This window comes from Nuphar pumila, chromosome 15 (genome assembly GCF_984573655.1).
Source record: "Nuphar pumila chromosome 15, dmNupPumi1.hap1.1, whole genome shotgun sequence".
In the NCBI taxonomy this organism is placed as follows: Eukaryota; Viridiplantae; Streptophyta; class Magnoliopsida; order Nymphaeales; family Nymphaeaceae; genus Nuphar; species Nuphar pumila.
The window spans coordinates 85,778,634-85,799,662 of record NC_143263.1 but is presented as its reverse complement, the minus strand read 5'-3'; the positions used below and the strand labels follow the sequence as shown (position 1 = coordinate 85,799,662).

Here is a 21,029-nt window from a genome sequence, read left to right as displayed (position 1 = left end):
AACTAGACCTTGACTAGTCAAAACAGTCGTTGGAGCTAGTCCAATAGCTCTATTTGTAGGCATTGGACTAGCTCCAATGGCTCTTTGAGTCTCCTCTTCCCTCCTCTTCATTGTATATAAATAGAGGTCATTCCCCTCTCAAGTGCTTCTTGCAAGGTTTAATCTCAATAAAATATTATGTTTTACTCTTGTGTTGGCCACCTTTGGTGGATTTTGTGTGTGAGCCTGTTTGTGGCCTTTGTATCATTTTGGTGTTTTGGTGGAACTCTTTTGAGTGTCCAATTTGGTGATTTGGTGAACATCTTTGGAGGAACTCATTTTCTCACAGGTTCATTATCCAACATAGAGACCACTCCTAGGATCCAATGTATTATACTAACCTCTTTTTTAAATAAATTATAATTAATTATAATGAACCTACACCTTTGAATCTTTCGTAATAAAAACATTCACATAAAAATCTTATTAATTAATTTTTTTGGGTTTTAGAAAATGCTTAGTATTACAACTCTTAATAATATCAAATACACATGCATGCACATATATATGTATATGTGTGAGTATTTTGGGTTTGTGAAAGTATGCATTTATGTATCTGCGGGGGGAGATTTAATGGATTTTTCTTATTTTAAGGCCCTCTGCTGACTTGGAATTATGTATTTTGTGACCTCTACATACTGGCAACAAATCTTGTTTAATGCATTACTCTCGACTCTTGGCTTATCTAATCATTGTTATCAACTTAAGTTTTTATTTAAAGGAATCCTAGCAGTCCCTGCTATGAATATAATTTTACTTGTTTTCCTTTGTAGGATGTGGATAGCATTAAAGCATGCACAAAAAGAACTTTATTTTGCACTTTTTTGAATTATTCGTTGCTTTATAGAAATCTTGATGTGTAATTTTATGCTTTTACATTGAAATCACTCCAGGGAGACCAGAAACATTTGGTGCTGGCACACCTTTTTGACAAACCTTGCTTCCTGGGGTTGCTTGCAGTTCAGGTAACTATGATATATTTTCTGATTGCATTGTCACCTATTAGTAACATGCTACCATTTTTCTTTTTTCTTGTTGGCATTTAAATGTGATTAGCATAAATGCAAAGGAAATTTGGTTGTTTCTCTGCATCAAAACATTCATTTGATTTGGGAATTACCTGTTTATTTCCAATCTGTTCATTCCGGTGAACTAACTTATGTACTTGGTAGAAAGATTGTTTGGGGGGGAGGGGGGGATACCACTCAGATTTCATAACATGTAGTAACACTTTTGGGATTTACATGGACTGCTTCTCTTAGGACTCATTTTCATAGGATATGTCAAAAGTTTCATTTCTGGTTGTCACTGATGCTAACTTCTCTTCTATCCATGGCAGGAACTGGTATTAGTAGTGTAAAACCCCATTAGTGTCATAGCTTACATGGTCTGTTTCATTATTGTTTATTTATTCTGGTGGTTGTATAAATATATGTAAAGTGAACCTGTTATGGCTACTCATTTTCTTTTTCTAAATGAAAGTTACATGAGATGTTTCATTTCATGTTGATTGCTTGCAGTCTGACAGCCTATCTGGTTTCCATGCCAACACACACATACCAGTTGTTATCGGATCCCAGATGCGATATGAAGTTACTGGTGACCCTCTTTATAAGGTAAAATTTTAGTAACACCAATATTTTAACCTCTCATCTTAATTCAAGCTAACAGAAGCTTCAAATTTTGCTTAACAACAACAGGTTTTAACTCTTTCTTATGCCTTATTTTCCCAACAATACTGGGGCATGAAATATGCAATTTCCACATATTTCTTTTGGTTTGCTTGTGTTGCCTCTTAGGTTAGAGGCACATACATTCTGGTTTTTTGTTGCAATTCTGCTTTGAATAGCTGATTCAGTGTTTATTCTTTGGATGGATTATAGAGTGCTTGGTACTAATTGTAACCAGATACTGGTCCTCTGTTTTTTACTGTTTTCTGTTATGCTGATTAGTGAGAGGAGTTTTTACGGTAGGATTTGTTGTGAAACGGCACAAAAATTGAGGCATGAAAACATGAAGTGAAAATAATAAATATTTATTAATAAAGCTCAGAAATGAATACAATATGCATTTAAACAAAGACAAAAATATTACAAAAAAGCTTAAAACTAATGGAGAAGAAAATAGAAATCTTTATTTAATAAAAAAACATTTTTTAATACATGCTTACACATCTCATCCTATCACACCTCATACCCTCATATCATGTGCACCTCATATCATGCTCACACATATGATACATACCCTCACGCATTATGTATCACACCATACACATTATATTCAAACACAATACATGCACTCACTATCTCACTCTATCACATACATATTACTCACTCATACACCCATACATGCATCACATACACTCACACGCCCATCGCTCTCTTACCTTTTACATAGCACACACACACTTATATATAAAGAGACTAGCCTAATGGCTAGTTAGACCTCCTCCAACTAGCCATTAGGTTAAATCCTAATGGCTAGTTGGTCAACCTGAAAATGACCAAAAATGCCTAATTGGTCATCTAAATAATGACCAAGAAAAATAAAAATAAAATAAATAAATAAGAAAATACCTAATGCTAACCTAAAAGTATCCACTATGTATACTTAATCTAAACCCAATGGGTATACCTTGAGTATACCTTAGCCTGAAATACACAACACACAATAGGTATACGACTAGTATACCTAAAATACAAAAAGAAACAAATACAATGAACAAAACCTACAATTATACTTAAGTATACTTGGGTATATACAAGAGAAATACATCAAGTCACCAATATTTCATATTTCCTAACAGGATCATATCATTGTTATGCGAACAAGGTTATTAGTTTGCCTGCAAGTATAGCAAATTTAAGAATTTCTTGTCTTAGAAAAAAAAAATGATGCTAGATGAACAACCAGAGAGCGGGGCTTGCAGCTAGGAGTGTTATTATTTCACCTAATGGCAGCTTTACCTTTTCATTTGAAGTGCTATTTAATAGTACTGTTTCTGTTGGTAGGCGATAGGTACATTCTTCATGGATGCTGTTAATTCTTCTCACTCATATGCTACAGGAGGAACATCTGTTAGTGAGTTCTGGTAAGTCATTATGGCGCTGAATTTTTATTTTTTTTGCTGATATATTCTTATTTTCCATTTTATAGTTTATAGTACAATGTTTTACTGGTTCTCAAATTAATTCTTAAGAATGTGCTAGTATATGGCTGGCAGTTGGCTTTTTCTTTCCTATTTTTTCAAATCCCCATCAACAATCTGTTTTATAAGAATTATTGACAGGTCTGATCCAAAACGTGTTGCAAATACACTTGAGGCAGAGAACGAGGAATCATGTACAACATACAATATGCTTAAGGTGTGTGAAATGTTCTCCTCTGTAAAATGTCATTTTCCCACTTTGTAGAGGATTGATTTCATTAAGGTTTTGAAATGCCTTGTACAAAAAGTTTCTGTAGAGATGCCCATAAGTAACAGGTACTTAAAGAGGTAATCCATAGGAATTGTCTATGTGCTGGAATGGAAAGCCATCTGTGCAGTAGTGTATGCAGCTTGAGTTTCCAGAATTTTCATTTAGGGGATTATGCTCTGCAATGTAGCTTTGCTGCTCTCTAATCACAATATGAAATGAGAATTTCTAGTTATCTATTTGAAGAAAACAAGGTGCAAGTTATATCGACTCAATCTTTTGAGTTATGAAATTTTGGCAAATTGTGGGCCATTGATTCTTGGACCCCTTTAAAACCTAATTACTTGTCATAATCACATGATTCAAAACAAGTTTCATACTAAACAAACCATGTAGATCACATCTGTAACATTTGATCTACAAAAAATTGGAAAGTGATTTCTACTCATTAGTTCCATACCTTCTTTAGGCCAAACCCACATATATATTGTAATAGGGAATACCCTCTAGGGGTATTTTGGTAATTCTTTTTATGTAATAGGGTCTGCCCATTAGGGGCAGAACTAACTTTTTCATTTTTTATTTCTGAATCTTTGTCTTTTCTTTATGGCAATATGGTTAAAATTACCATAGAGTCGTCAGGGACACCCCAACGGCTCTATTGGGCTCCTCTTACCCTCTTGAAGTGTATATATAGGGAGCTCTTGTCCCCTTGAAGGCTATGCATTTTTTGTGCATTTCATTATTAATAAATTTATTATTTTAAGAGTGTTTTCTTGGCCCTTAGTGGCTCTTGTGCTTAAACCCATATTTGGGTTGTGAGGGTGTCTCTTTAGCCCTTAGTGGCTCCTATACTTAAAACCCTTTTTGAGTTGTGTTTTGCCTCTTCTGTGAGGTGTGAGAGCTCTTTCATTTCATTACATATATTATATATATGTATATATATCATATATGGAAATATATCATATATGTATATACATATATTTTAATAGATTGTATTTAGGGTTAACAATTTATTTTGTCTTTTTTATTTCTCCTTTTTTATGTATTTTTTTATTTCAAATTGCATGGGTGACTAGCCGTTAGACTCTAACGCGATCTTGACCATCTAGTTCAATGTGAACTAGAAAAATATAAAAATAAAAAAATAAAAAAAGAATAAAAGAAATAAAAAATATAAATATATAATATATATATTATAAAAATAATATATATATTATAAAAATAATATATATATTATATGTGTATTTACATTATATGTTACATTTTAACAATATGCATGATCTAATGCATAGCAGGAATATACATGAATTCTATACATATGTATTAATAAATTATTATCTTTTGTTAGAGTATTCTTTTCATATGCATGACCCTATTAAATGCACACAATTTAAGTTCCTTTCTTTATTACCGTTGCTTATGGATACACCAAATAAACAAGAATTTTCGAGGTCAAGTAGGGTTCCTAGGGTAATTTAGCACACGAGTTGTATTTTATTACTGCGTTCCAAACTTAGCCCTCGACCGAATCAATCTTCGGAACATTAGACCTCCACATCTAATGTTGGGGCACTAAGGACCCCAGATCCAATAGTGTCACTTTCTTGGTATACCAAAACAACAGTTGTGTCTACACACCACCCTCAGGTAAAGTGGTGGATTCTCCCTAAAACCGTGGTCAAAAGAAAGAACCTCAATATCGGGTTCAGGGGTAACAATAATGCACACGGAGTTTTTTATCCTCGTGGTTCCATAAAACCGAAACTCTAAGAGTCTCATTCTAACGACGGGATATCTCAGAACATAAATTACATTGTTCTATTTATTTATCATTTTATTAATAATCATTCCATTAACTTGCAATTCAACATTCAAAATTATAACATATGCTCGCATATCCAAATGCGAGACTCGTCAAGGGATTACAGCCCGCGAAAAACATAAAACAGTGCAATATAGTGAAATAGTATACATGTTACTTTTGCGATGCATTAAAACAAGTAAAGAATGAGCAACCTAAGCTCAAGGCTCACCAAGCTTGTGATGATTCATTTTGATCATCGTTGCATCATATGCAAAAATCATAACAATATGCCATATATGCAATGATGTCAACTAGCTTTCATATGCACGTTCATACTTGCCACTTTAACAATATGCATAAACTAAACATTCCTATGCATATGTCTATAAATTCATGTCATTCACATACTTACATTTATGAAGCGAGCATGAGAACACAATTTCATGTAAGCACATATTGTAAACACAAAATTTTATATAAGCATATGACAATCAAACTCATTTAGAACAAGAGCAAGTATGTTCTATTAAGTAAAGCATGTGTAAATCTCATTCACTTGCATGTGATAGGATTAAAACAATTACACTTAGAAAAGACTGGAAATTTACATACTTTATGAACTCTGAAACCCAGATTTGAACGCACTTGAGGACGTTAAAATTCTCCTTTAAAGTAGGTCGACCAAGCCTAGCCGACCCCGTCGGCTGGGGTTCAGCCCCGACCCAGCTGAACCCAAACAGCTGGGTGTAACAGGCCACCCGCCTGTCACCACCCTCAAATTTTTTAAAAATTTTAGTTCTTTTTTTTTATATAAAGTTATAAACAGCACCCAACCGACCCAGTCGGCTAGGGTTCTGCTCCAGTCAGCTGGGCCTGGCAGTCACTACACAGGCCCAGTTCGGGCCTGTGGGCACCCTGCCAGGGCCTGGCAGTCAGCCCCCCCCCCCCCCAAAAAAAAAAAAAAACTTAGATTTTTTTATGTAACCATCCCTGCCCAACCGAGTAGGGTTGGGCCCAGCAGGCTCGGCAGGCCAGGCCTGTCAGCCTGCTGGCCCGGTCTGGCCAGTCGAGCCGGCTCGGCTGGTTTGCTGTCCAGACCGCTGGCCCACAAAAAAAAAACAGGTTATAAAAGAATCTTTTTTTGTGACAACCTGCTGCCCCTTTGCATTAAGAGCCTGCTGGCCAGCCGTGCCTACACAGCTGGGCTCTGCAGCACATACCAGGCCTGGCAGAACCAGGCCAGCATACCACTATAAATATATATATATATATATATATATATATATATATATATATATATATATATATATATATATTTCTTCCATATGCATATAAAACACACTATTAAATTTCAATTATGCACGCATATGCGTATGCACGTTCATCTTGCATGCATCTACAAATTTCACCTCTCAAACAGACATGGTTCCACTTAGTTTTGCATGCATGTACACCCTGATGCTCAAATAAAGAACACATGCATAATCAGAATTTCTCAATATGATATGCATGCATAAACAAAATTTTTCTCTCATAAACAACAACCCCAAATCTATCATGAACAAGCACCTGATAAGCTATATTTATCACGAAATAAAATTTTGTTTTGGTATAAATATAAACATGTACACAAATTTCTATTGCTAAATGTATGATATCAAAATACATCCATGAAAGAGGATTCCTAAATTTTCATTCATGTATTTTAGAGTAAACATCTAGATTTACTCTTTTTCTATGGATTTTCATCAAAATATTGCATGGAAATCCAATCTATACTCATTATCTTACTCGATTCAAGAGAGGAAACCCGTACCTTTACGCAAATTGGAGAGAACAAGGAAAATAATGGTGAAAAAAACTGGATGGCTAAAGAAGAAGGCTCCTCGTTCTTCCTGTTCCTCCTTTCTCTCTTTTCCTCTCCTTCTCTCTCCTCCTTTCTTTTTTTTCCCTCTTCTCTTTTCTTTCTTTCCTTTCCCCTTTTCTTTTGATCTTAAATAGAGTGAGAGGGAGGTGACCCCCCCCACCCCCTTCTCTAGTGCTCTCTAGAAGGGTTGGAGAAGGAGAGTTTCCTCCTTTAAGGACCCTCTCTCTCTCTCTCTTCTCTTTCTAAAATTTCCAAAACTCTTATATTTTGACTTTTTTTCAAAGTTTCTAATTTTTTTAAAGTCTTTCTAAAACCTAATTTAGCCTTCTTAGGCATGTACAAGGACTCTTTTAAGAAGTCCTAAACAACCCTAAAATAAAAATTCTGAATTAAATAGAATTAATTAATTATTTAGTATTAAATAATTAATAATTATCTAGAAGTTTCCAAAAATAGCCAAATTAACTTGGGAGACTTCTTAACCATAATTAACTCCAATTTAAAGCTAGAAAATTGTTGGGCATAGATTTGGATCTGGATCTGAATCCAAATCCATCTCCAAATATTCAAAAGGGTTTTGGACTGAACCAAATTCAGATTAATATGGGTCTTGGATAGAGTCTAAATCCTTATTAATTTGGATTAAATCCATTGGATCCAGTCTGATCCAAATCCGAATCTGAACCGACAAACTGCTCCTTTTTTAGAAAAAATGTGATTTTTGGGTCAATCGGAACTTGAATTCGGAATAGTAACATATTGGTGCATTCGACATTCCGAGACGCATCCAACGATATATAATATGACTATCAAATTCTGAATTTTGCCCAAAAATAACCCGAATTTCGCTTGAATTTAAAGGTTAAAAATAAAAAATTTTCCCACGTTTCTATTGGCTCATCTTGACCTTGTCAATGAGACCTGGGCCACACCCAGACTCAAAAGCATTCAGTCTAATATCGAGGTTCAAACAATTTTTTTCCATACTTAGCCAAAATTTCAACAAAATCATAAAATGACTAAGTGCAAAAGTACGCAATATTACACCTCTTGTCATCCCAATATGAGATTTTTTCTTGGCATACCTTGGCTACAGCATCTTCTAGAGGAAGAGGAGTTGATCTATAATGCAGAGATGATCAAACTTGCTCATACTCGAGACAAAAACCATGAAAGAATTGAAAAAGATGTTCATTTTTCATTTGTTATCTTCTAAGTTCCATGTTTTCAATAGAAACCCAGTTAGGTTCAAGAATCACCAACTCATTCCATAGAGGAGATAAAGTACTAAAATAATCTCGTACACTCACATCTCCTTTCTTGGTAATTCTAATTTTTTCTTATAATAAATATTGCCTAGCAAGGTTTTTTTGAGTGTACATACCTTTCAAAAAAGACCATGCTTCATTTTCTTTTCTAAATTTTGCAATGTTGGCATATATTTTAATGTCAACATTGTTCATGAACCATGCAAGAATTTTTGCATGGTTATTTTCCCAATCTTCTACTTTACTTTGATGCTCACGAATAGCCTTGGCCCCAGCATCTCCTTCAAGGGTTTTTTTCACACCACCCTCAAGCTTTGTGAGTTCAAGTTGTGGTTCCGAAATGGTGCCCATCACATATCCCCACAACTTTTTTTTAAGATTGTTCTCCATGGCGGAAGCCCACATCATGTAATTTGTTTCATTAAGCTTAAAGGAAAGATCTATCTTAGATTCATGCTCCATCTTAAGAAACAAGAGATTCAATAGAAGAGATATACTACTTGAGTCTCCACAAGAGTCACTAACACTTTGAAAATCCTTTTTTCACGACAAAAAGAAAGCCACCTCCAAAAGATCAAGAAGCACTATGGCTCTGATACCATGTAATGAAGTGTACAGGAGCCTCAAAAGAGAATGATCCAACGAGAACACACGATCACCAAGCAAGAAAATAATGCACTATAGCACAACACAAGCACATAAGTGCTAAATAGTCTCAAAAGAGACAAGAGCATACATAAAAAATATAATTTTTGTCAATGAATAGCTTTAAGAAAAGCTTAAGAATACAAAGGCCTTTGAGCCTTATTTATATACAAATGAGAGACCAAGGGTACTCCCTATGACCGTTGGGAGATGCCCCAACATCTATAATGGGTGCAATCAATACCCATGTATGAAATAACCAAAATGCCCCTGGCAAGCAGACTAAAATACCAAAATGCCCCTGTGGGCATACTAAATTACCAAAAAATACCCCTGTATGAAATGTCCCAAATACCATGGGTGGGCAGACTAAATTACCAAAATACCCCTGTATGAAATAACGAAAATGCCCTTAGTGGGCAGACTAAATTACATCAAGGTATATCAAGAAATATAGTTATATATATACGAAGAAATATATATATAACTATATATTTTAACAATTGTGAATATGTAGTTTAAAAGCACTGCAGTTTGATGTTATAAAGGCTTAACCAAGGTATTAGGGAGTAAAGCACTTTGAAGCATTTAGTTTGTTAAAATATTTGTCAAATAGTATTAGCTAATATGGACATCATAAGAATATTCTGTTTGCTATTTGCTTCTGTTTAGTATGGAGGATTAGTTGAAGTCTCTGATTTGTAAGCTATTTCACAATGTTGCCTCTTCTTTCTGTGTTAGATGCATAAAGATCTTTATGATTCTGCAATTTACTTTAAATTCACATTGCAGGTTTCACGCCACTTATTTCGGTGGACTAAGGAAATGTCATATGCTGATTATTATGAGCGGGCCCTGACAAATGGTATTTTAAGTATTCAAAGGGGAACTGAGCCTGGGATCATGATTTATATGCTTCCTTTGGGGCCTGGGGATTCCAAAGCTCGTAGCTATCATGGGTGGGGAACACCATTTAATTCATTTTGGTGCTGCTATGGGACAGGTTGTAGTTGTGAACTTGATCTCAAACTCCTAATTTACTTTAACCTTGCTTTAGAAGTCTCAACACACATATTTCCTTGCAGAAATATTTATCCTTGAATATTCCTACATGTCTAAGTTCATGCTATTTCGTTGACAATGTGACTTTATGTGATAGTACATACTCAAATAGATCTGCCTACTAGTTCATTTTAGAATGACTTATTCATATTTGATTATGTAGAACACTTGCAGCGTAAATATTATTGGGCTAATTATTATGAAGTTTCCGACCATTCAGTTATTAGCTGACAGCCATTCATATTTATTAATATATTCATGGTTGTAGGACTAAATCATCATGTAGTTTGGTTACTTCTTTATTTTTACATAATTATCACAACGGATACTATCAATGATAAGGCAGGCACTTTGAAATGAATCGACAGACAAACTACCGTTTCATTCTTTCTTTCCTTTCTGATAGTGTGACTCAATCCCTGGTCCCTTCTTTTAGGATAGTGTGGATCTAATGATCCAGCTGTTGGTGTCAACCCGTTACTTTCTTTTTTGTTACATGTTAACCTTCTACGTAGTTAATTTCAGATTGATTTGTAATCTCAAATATTAGAATTTAAAATGTCCTTGTGGAGTAATTGTTATAGTTATTCCTCATTTTTTGTTTAAAAAATTAGGCTGTAGGACCAGAATCTGGATTTTGTGTAACTCTCTATAACCTCCTGGTTGAGAATATGATGGATAAGTGGAGGTGCCTTTCCTTAAGGCTTGTATTTTTTGTCTGTGGCTACCAATTTTTTTGACCACTTTTTGGTGGGGTTTCACATGATTACTAGCTTTGTATTCATTGCCTATAAGATAACAATGCATCTTTAGTTTTGCCGTTTTGTGGCCTGGAAGTCAATATATGCACATATAGTGATCTTTGTGTTAACATTTCTTGCTTCAATTGTAAGGTTGGTATTGGTATTATAAGATTATAATTGATGACTTCCACTATATTTTCATAACATATGTGGCTAAATATGCAATGCATGATGATTGATGGCCTGGGCAATTATGTCTAAAAATGTAGTTCCTATTTCCTCATGGACATGCATAGCACATATTTTCCAATATGGCGGTCAGCAACGAGTCAACCATTTGGTTCTTAATGGTTCACAAGTGTAAACCCATTCTTTCTACGAACCTTTGGATACAATAAGAAGTGTGCTTTGGAAATAGGAAATGAATTGCTTCCTAAATTGTGGGAAACATCAAGAAATTCTCTCAAATCACTACCCGAAATCGAACTCAGGTTCGATCCCTCACCCAAAATCCAAGAAGAGCCGTACCTTTTTGAAGAATTTTCCGGCGATCGGAGACTGGGGAAGCGAAAGCAGGGCCGCGGCTGACGCTCCTCACTGATGTCGTGATAGGAAGTGCTTGTCGTGGCCTTCGGTGGTTGCTGGTGGCCAAAGCTCGCCGGCGGCAAGACCTCCCTCCGGCGTGCGCACACTGACAGAGAGAGAGAGAGACACTGAGTGAAGAGGGAAAAACCCTCTCTCCACTCCTCCTTTTATCGGCCCAGACCCCCCCTCCTCTGCCGAGAGGCGCGGGGTCGGTTATGCCCTGCGTAACCCCCCCTTGCCCCCTTTCTTGTTTCTGTTATGGCTTTATCGGGCAACCCTTATCGGGTTGCCCCTTTCTTTAAAAGGCTGTTTATACAGGGTGCGGCTCGGGTCCGGACCCGAGACCCGTAACCCGACCCCAACGATATGGATCCACAAGTTGGATCCAAATGGATCCAACTGTGGATCCTCGGATTAATTTATAAATAAACAAATTTTTAGTCATTTATTATTATTATTATTATTATTATAAATGTGGATATAAAGACCACTTTATGGGTCCTAGATCCGAAATGTGGATTTGAGGCCCAAAATACATATTTCGTAATATTTCGCAATATAACCAAAATTTATTAGCGAAATTTTTTGGTTTTTACACTACCAGAAGAGCAAAGAGACAGGGGACCAAGCCCCTACCCGTTACCATAAAGAGGGAGGCAGGAGGCTTTGCCCCTGCCTGTCGAATACGCAAAGAGGCAGGGGCTTGGCCCCTGCCTGTCGAACACGTAAACAAGAGGGGGCAAAGCCCCTGCCTGACGCCCGAAAAGTGGGAGCATGGAGGGGGCTTGGCCCCTCCCCTGAACAACGGGGGTGCAGGGAGGTGGCAAGGGATCGACCCCTGCCCACCCAATCGAGAAAAAGAGAGTGAGACAGGCGAGGAGGGGTGCTCGGCACCACCCTCCTGGTAGACCCAGAGAGGGAGGCAAGGGGGGAGTCCCCCTGCCGACGAGAGGCGATGATAGGGGGCTCTGCCCCCTGTGAGTCGACCCAAAGAGAGAGGCAGGAGGGGAGTCCCCCTGCCGACGATAGGGGGCTCAGCCCCCCTATCAGTCGATCCCAAATAGAGAAGCACGGGGGAAGTAATCCTGCCGACGACAGGGGGCTCAGCCCCCCTGTCGGCCGATTCCGAGAAAGGCAGGGGTAACCCCCTGCCGATGAGATGCGACGTCAGGGGGCTTTGCCCCCCTATCGGTTGACCCCTCACGGAGAAGAAGAAGAGGAGGCGGAAGGAAAAGAAAAGAAGAGGGGAGGTGGATGCGTACCTGGGGGTCGCCGGAGCGGAAGGCGGTGGGTCGGCGGCACTTTCGCAGCAGAGAGAAGGAAGGAGGTGGCCGACATCGACTCTGGGGATCGTTGAGTAGAGTGGCGTCGCTGGCGAGGGTTATCGCGGGTGAAGGTCGCTGGCACGATCGTCGGAGCTCGGAGGCTGCCTGTCGGCTTCGATCGTCGGCATCTCCATTCGCAGGCTACAGCGAGAGAGAGACGAAGCAGAGGGGAGAGAAGGGGACATTGACGATGGCTGGCAGGTCGTCGACGACTACGATCGTTGATGGTAGCAAGGAGAATGGGTGAAAACGAGAGAAAGGCCACGATCGGTGGGGGGGGGGCTCACTGGAGTTTCGACGAGGGTTGCCGCAGGTGAAGGTCGTCAACACCACTGTTGGCAGCCTCGATCGTTGATGGCGACAGAAGAAGGGGGAGAAAGTGGTGGCCGACGACTTCCGTCGTCGGCGCCCGGCCGTCACGGGACAGAGACAAGAGAGGTAGAGAGGAGAGAGAGGAAGAAGGGGGCGGGGGTTCTCTTTGAAACCCCTGCCTCACTGTCTTCAAAAGACACGGGAGGCGGTGCCTCCATTTGGGTCCGGGTCTGGATTTGACCCGAATCCAATCTTAATTTTTTTTTAAGGATCTTACAATATACATGTATATGTATATATGTGTTTATTGTTAACTGAAATACCCATTAGGGGTATTTCGGTCTTTTCTCTATAATAGGTATCAGTACATTAGGGGCTAACATTTCTGCATTTTATTTCATGTATTTATTTTTGTCTTTTTTTTTACCTTTTTGTCTTTTTCAGATTTGATGGGATAGCTCCGTATAGTTGTTGGAGTTGCCCCAACAGCTATATTTATGATGAGATAGCTCCATATAGCTGTTGGAGCTGCCCCAACAGCTATATTTATGACTGTTGAGTGCGGCCCCAACAACCATATTGAGTTGCACCCCATTGGCTCCATTGTATTATAAATTGGCCTCTTGTGGCCTTGTATTCCCAACTCATTCTTGAGTGCTTCTATGCAATAACAAGTTTGTAGACCCTTGTGTGGGTGGTTTCGTGATTCAATCAAGTATTTTTACTTGATTGAAAGTGTGTTCTTGCATGTGTATCGGATTCAATCCACTTCATTACATGGTATCAGAGCTTTGGTGGTCCAAAGGCACATTTTTTGAAGAAAGTTCGTGACTATATCAGGAGGAGAATCGTACGCTTTGGTAATACAACAAATCGAGGATTGTTGCATTGAGAAGCGTTCCATCTCTCAAATAAGTGCTCGTATTTCACTCTTTTTTCTTTCTTCTTCGTTCTCTACCCTTTCTCTTAGCCTTGTAAGGAAATGGAGAATGAAAGAGTGATAATGGTCTCCATTCCCGTACGCCTAAACGATACAAACTATGTGATGTGGGCATTTATAGTTAAACACAAAATATGGGAAAAGAGATTATGGGGTTTGGTGGAAGGTACCGAAAGAGAACCTAAGCTCATTCTTACAAAAAATGAGAATGAGAAAGAGGTTGCTCTTCAAGGAGAGGAAATGGGTAAAGCCGTTTCCGATTACGAGAAAAAATGGAAAGAGTGGAGGATGGGTCAGTCCAAAATAATTGGGTGGCTCATCAATAGTGTGGACATCCACAAATGTTCTAGCTTAGCGAAATTTGATTTCGCTAGTGATGCATGGAAATATCTTAAAGACATGTATAGTCTTAAAGATATTGCACACATATGCAATGTCCAAAACAAGGTGAAAACCATGACCCAAGGAGAAATGAGTATTAGAGAATATTACAATGTACTTTCTCTCCTTTGGGATGAATTGGCTCTTCTTGAGCCAAAATGGCATTGTCCTCAAGATGTAGAACTCCGTGAAAATCAAATTAAAACAGAGCATTTCTATCAATTTGTGAATGGGCTTAGGCCCGAATTTGAGGGAACTAAATCGACTCTCCTTCATAGAGGAGGTGTGTCATCCATAGTCGAAACTCTTGAAGAAATGACTATGGAAGAAAATAGATTGAAGAAGCCATCCACTTCAAAGGATGAAGAAACCGTGCTTGCTATGTCAAAGCCCGATAATCATACTAGGAGTTATAAATCTCCTCACTTTGTGAAAAATGAGAATGGGAGAAATCCTAACAACTATGAGAGGAATGACAAAAATGGTGGCAAAATCATATGCTATCATTGTTATGAACCGGGACACATCAAGTCGTTTTGTCCAAAAAGAAAGAAAGAAGATTACCGAGATGATAAGAGAGTTGCTTCGGTGGAAAGGAATGATGTTGACAATTCCAAATGCATTGACTTCCTATCTTTAGCTCAATTAATGGAGGCGCTACAACCAATATTCAAAACTCAAGCTTCTTCCTTTTCGGAGGTGGCCGTATCCACAAGTGGTGACCCTGGTAAGACTTCTTGGATCTTGGACTCCGGTGCCTCTTTTCATATGACTCCAAATGAGTCAATATTATCCGAATGTCATTCTAACTCTAATGATTCTTATGTTTCAACCACCGACGGAACATCCTTAAAAATCAAGTCTTGGAATCTTTCAAAAACAACTAAACTTTCACATACCAAATATTAGGGTTGTGTCAAAATTAAATTTGAACCTTTTATCGGTTTTACAAATTACGAATCATGGTTGTAAGGTTTTATTTTCTTCTAATGATTGTTTAATACAGGATCTCCAGTCCGGGAAACCGATTGGACAAGGCCATAGAAGAGGAGATCTCTATGTAATGGACAATCTTGAGTTATCAAAACAATCTTTTTATAATTTTGTGGAAAAGAAAGATATAGAAAATTGGCACAAAAGACTAGTTCATCCTAGTGTGACCAAATTACACTTGTTTCCATTTCTTACTTATTATAAAGGAAAAACTTTGGTTTGTGAATATTGCATTCTTGGCAAAATGAAAGCTTTACCGTTTTTGGCAAAAACAATTTATATCCAAAAATCCATTTGAGTTAGTATGTTCGGATGTATGGGGACCAGCTCCAGTTATATCTAAAGGCGGGGTATCTTACTATGTTATATTTGTAGATGATTATAGTAGACATTCTTGGATCTTTTTTCTTAAGCAAAAGTCATAAGTACTTGATTGTTTTAAAAGATTTTTCTATTACGTAAAGACTCAATTCAAAACCAATATTCAAATTTTTAGATCCGATTATGGGGGGAATTTGTATCAAAAGAATTTAAAAATTTTCTTGATTCAAATGGGCATCATTCATCAAAAATCTTGCCCTTACACTCCTCAACAAAATGGACTAGTTGAAAAAAATATAGACATATTGTTGAGACCACTAGAACACTTCTTGTATCAAAAAATGTTCCAAAAATATTTTGGGCCGAAGCTGCTCTTACGGCAGTCTATTTGATAAATAGAATGCCCTCAAAAGCTATTGAAAATATATCCCCTATTGAAAAATTGCTTAAAATCCCCCCCCATTATAAAAGATTCAGAGTCTTTGGATGTAAGTGTTTTGTTCTTACCCATAAGAACGACAAACTTTCCCCAAAAGCAATCCCTTGTGTTTTTTGGGGCTATGCCGAAAATCAAAAGGGTTATGACAAGGAAATGGACAAATTATATGTTTCACGAAATGTTATATTTCTTGAAAATGAAGATGGTTTTAGCATGGAAAAAACCCAAGAAAACTATGATTATTCGTTTCTTTTTTATCTCATCAATGAACATGAAGGGTATGAAAATCTTCATAATGAGCATGAAAGTGAATATGAAGACTCTGACTCTCATGATGCAAGTGAAAATATAGACAACAATCTTAACAATATCGACCCATCCCATAGTAACATACAAACATATACTAGGCAGACCGAAGGGCACCCACCATGTGCTTTAGAAAGATATTCTCAAAATCAATATATTGATTCTGCTATTATTAGAAAATCGGTAAGAATTTTAAAAGCCCCTAGTAGATTTGTATCCTATGATTTCTTTGAACCAAGATACCGAGCATGCTTAATGGTCATACACTCATATTTTGAACCATCATTTTACTATGAAGCTAAAAATCATCAAGAATGGATTAAAGCCATGAACGATGAATTAAAAGCATTAGAAAAAGCAAAAACTTGAGAAATTCAAACATTACCTAAAGGAAGGAAAACTATTGGATGTAGATGGGTTTACAAAATCAAAATCAAATGGGATGAGACATTGGAAAGATATAAAGTTAGACTAGTAGCTAAGGGATACAGTCAAGAATATGAAATTGACTATGATGAGACCTTTGCCCCAGTTGCTCGAATGACGACTGTCAGAACTCTCATCTCTATAGCATCAATCCAAAAATGGTCAATTTTTCAAATGGATGTGAAAAATGCCTTTTTAAATGGTAATCTGGATGAGGAGGTCTACATGGATCCTCCACCAGGTTTGAATTTAGCACATGGAAAAACTCTTCGTCTACGAAAAGCCTTGTATGGGTTAAAACAAGCTCCTAAAGCTTGGTATGATAGATTTAGTAATTTGATGACTCAACTGCATTTTAAATCTTGTTTTACTGACTCTGCATTGTTTGTTAAGTCTTCCAATGCAGGGATGGTTATATTGTTGCTTATAATTGCAGGAGGTGATAAGCAAGGAGTAAATCATATCAAAGATGTGCTTAAAGACAACTTTGATATGACAAATATTAGCTTTTTACGGTATTTTCTTGGAATTGAAGTAGCTTACTCACCTCGTGGTTATTTTTTGTCACAGACTAAGCATGCCGCAGAGATCATAGAGAGATCAGGACTCTCAGATGAAAAATGGGTTGACACTTCAGAGGTCATAAATGCAAAAATGAAGAAGGATGATGGAGAACATCTAGAAGATCCATCTCCATACAGACAAATGATTGGAGCTTTGTCCTACCTTTCTATTACTCGTCCTGATATCTCTCATGCTATTCACTCTGCCAGTGAATTTCAGTATGCTCCCACTACAGTACATATGAGTGATGTAATGAGAATTATTAGATATATTAAGAATTCTATAAGTCATGGATTGTTTTTATCATCTTCTTCCTCATTAGAAGTCATTGCATACTCAGATTCTGACTGGGGAAGGAATGTGAATGACAGACGCTCAGCTACTGGTTTGTGTGTTTTTGTAGGTAACTCCCTAATCTCCTGGTGATGCAAGAAGCAACAGAAGGTGTCTCTCTTCTCAATTAAAGCTGAGTATCGCGCCATGGCAACGACTACGTCTGAGTTAGTATGGTTGCGACAACTACTAGAGGATTTGGGAATTCACACCACAGAACCTTCCAGATTATGCTGTGACAACAAGAGTGTTGTATATATCGCGAGCAATCATACGTTTCATGAGAGGACAAAACACATTGAAATGGATTGCCACTATGTTCAGGAAGAATTTTTGTGGAAGACTATCACAGTGCCTTATGTTCTATCAGAGTATCAACTCGCAGACTTCTTCACCAAAGCACTTCTTTCACCCAGATTTCACTTTCTACTTGGCAAACTCTCGGTTGTTGCACCATGAGTTTGCGGGGGGTGTTAAGATATACATATACGTGTATATATATGTATATATACATGTATATGTATATGTATATATGTGTTTATTGTTAAATGAAATACCCATTAGGGGTATTTCGGTCTTTTCTCTATAATAGGTGTCAACCCATTAGGGGCTGACATTTCTGCATTTTATTTCATGTATTTATTTTTGTCCTTTTATTTTTTTACCTTTTTGTTTTTTTCAGATTTGATGGGATAGCTCCATATAGCTGTTGGAGCTGCCCCAACAGCTATATTTATGACTGTTGAGTGCAGCCCCAACAGCCATATTGAGCTGCACCCCATTGGCTCCATTGTATTATAAATTGGCCTCTTGTGGCCTTGTATTCCCAACTCATTCTTGAGTGCTTCTATGCAATAACAAGTTTGTAGACCCTTGTGTGGGTGGTTTCGTGATTCAATCAAGTATTTTTACTTGATTGAAAGTGTGTTCTTGCATGTGTATCGGATTCAATCCACTTCATTACAAATACTGTAAAACCCGAGATTTTTATTAGAAAATATTTCAAAATTTTCAATTTGGGCCTGGATCCACATTACGGATCCAGGACCCATAAAGGGGGTAATTAGGATTTATTCATTGAAACCTTGATTTAATGATAATAATGAATAAATAAAATTTTTAAATTTTAAAAATCTAATTTAATTCGAGGATCCATTTGGATCCACTTGTGGATCCATATCGATTGGGGCCGGGTTACGGGTCTCGGGTCCGGACCCGAGCCGCGCCCCTGTGTAACAGCCCTTTTAAAGAAAGGGGCAACCCGATAAGGGTTGCCCGATAGGTTTGTTACAGAAAAGGAAAGGGGGGCAGGAGGGGGGTTACGCAAGGCGTAACCAACCCCTCCCATCTCGGCATGGAGAGGGCCGATAAAAGGAGTGGAGAGGGGGGTTTTCCCTCTTCACTCGGGCACTCTCTCCTCCCCCATCTCTCCCCGTCTCTCTCACTCGCTCGGTGCGCACACGCCGGAAGAAAGAAGGTCACCGACGAGCAACCAGCAACCATCAGCGACTGCAGCGAGCTCCCTGTCGCGACTGCAGCAAGGTGCAACCCCCAGCCGACCCTTCTCTTGCAGCCACGATAGCCTCCGATCGCCGGAAATCTTCATTAAGGTACGGTTCTTCTTCGAACCTGGGTGAGGAATCAAACAGGGGTTCGATTCCATACGTTGATTTGGGGGTTTTCTTGATAAACCCTAAATACCTAAATCAAATTGATTTGGGGGTTTTCTTAATATGCCCTAAATCTTGAAATCGGAAAACAGTGATCGCATATGCTTATGATAACAGTAATCGTATATGCTATGAAAAAAAAATGTGTTGTTTCATGTTGCAGGACACCAGTGCATTGGTAGGAGGCGACAGGACCAGCCGACCCAGTCGGCTGGGTGCTGTGTTAGCAGGGCCCCAGCCGACCCAGTCGGCTGGGTGCTCTACTTCTTTTGGACCGGGCCATAGCAGGCCCAGCCGACCCAGTCGGCTGGGTGCTGGCCTGTGACTCGTATGGAAAAAAAAAAAAGGGAAAAGAAATCACAGCCATAATTCGATTAGTTGTTTATTTATATCTAATCTGTGCAGGAGGTCTTGGAGTTCTAATTGCAAACTCGTGTTCATACATATTACTCTCCTGTTTTTTTTCATATATCAATACGGTGATGAAAATAGGGCTCTGTCTAAATTGTGGTAACCTTTACCGATCTTCAACCTTATGCTTGAACCTTAAGTTAGTTGATTTGCTCATAAAGAAAATGGGTTTATTTCCAGGTGAAGGGTCTGCATCTTTCTTAAGCTGCATATTTTCATAATTGTTTGGGTTCAAGTGCATATTAAAATGCACTGTTTCTTATATTCAAAGAGCGTACCTGATGGAATGTTCAAATGCTGGATTAAGTTGCACATTAGCTAGAGATGGCGACTTCATGTTGATACAAAAATGTATCCTGAAGAGCCGTGTTATTCCTCTTACATACTTTATTAGCAGTTAATTTTAATAGTGGCCATTAGCTGTAGGTAAGAGATTATTTCAGTTCATGGTTGACCTGAATCATGTCACATTTAGAGTTGTTATCAGATCTCATCTTATTTTGGTGGTGACTGATAATTGAATCTGGCTGAAGAAGTAACTATTGCCAATATACTATCTGTTTTCTTTATACTGAAATCTTGTGTAGGAAATATCATATTACTCTTAAAATTCCACCGAAGTGTGTTTTAGAATGGATTCTATGTTTAGCTCCATTCTATATTGGACAGTTGTCAGCAAAGAAAGTTAGTTTACCACAATTTCAGGATAGTTTAATTGCTATTTTTGAAAAGACATTTGGTTGGAAATAAATTGGCTAGAACAAATTCTCAAGTTATATGATACTTGTATTAATAGGGGTTGGTTTATGTTGAATTTTTGGTTTAGGCATGCTGTGTTCTATAGACATAATTGAGTTTCATCAGTCTGTGATCTGAAAGTTCATGTTGAATTGAGTATTGGTCTGAGGATGTGTAATTTGCTGAATTGAAGTAAATTGAACTGTTCTAAGGTAGCGCAAGCTGGTTCTTGAGTGTGGTTAAGCTCAAAGCTTGTAAGATGCAGCGTAGGATCATTGCAACATAACCTGAAAATTTTCAGTTGTGTATAATATTGCTCATGTTACACTGTTTAGGGAGGAAGGACACATAAAACTGAAATGTTATATGTAATGTATCTTGCCTTGTTGTCCCTAGCTGAACATTATATTTTTGGCTAGAATCCATGTGTTATTTAAA

General features: G+C 37.9%; 1 protein-coding gene across 1 annotated transcript in view; it reads left to right on the top strand.

Moving 5' to 3' along the window:
* Positions 1–21,029, top strand: part of LOC149815856 (uncharacterized) — an 84,068-nt gene that overhangs the window by 30,381 nt on the left and 32,658 nt on the right. Inside the window, exons 4-8 of the mRNA XM_089989866.1 lie at positions 933–1,004; positions 1,560–1,655; positions 3,051–3,130; positions 3,329–3,404; positions 9,835–10,045. Coding sequence (XP_089845992.1) covers positions 933–1,004; positions 1,560–1,655; positions 3,051–3,130; positions 3,329–3,404; positions 9,835–10,045 — 535 coding nt within the window. The remainder of the gene's footprint in view (positions 1–932; positions 1,005–1,559; positions 1,656–3,050; positions 3,131–3,328; positions 3,405–9,834; positions 10,046–21,029) is intronic.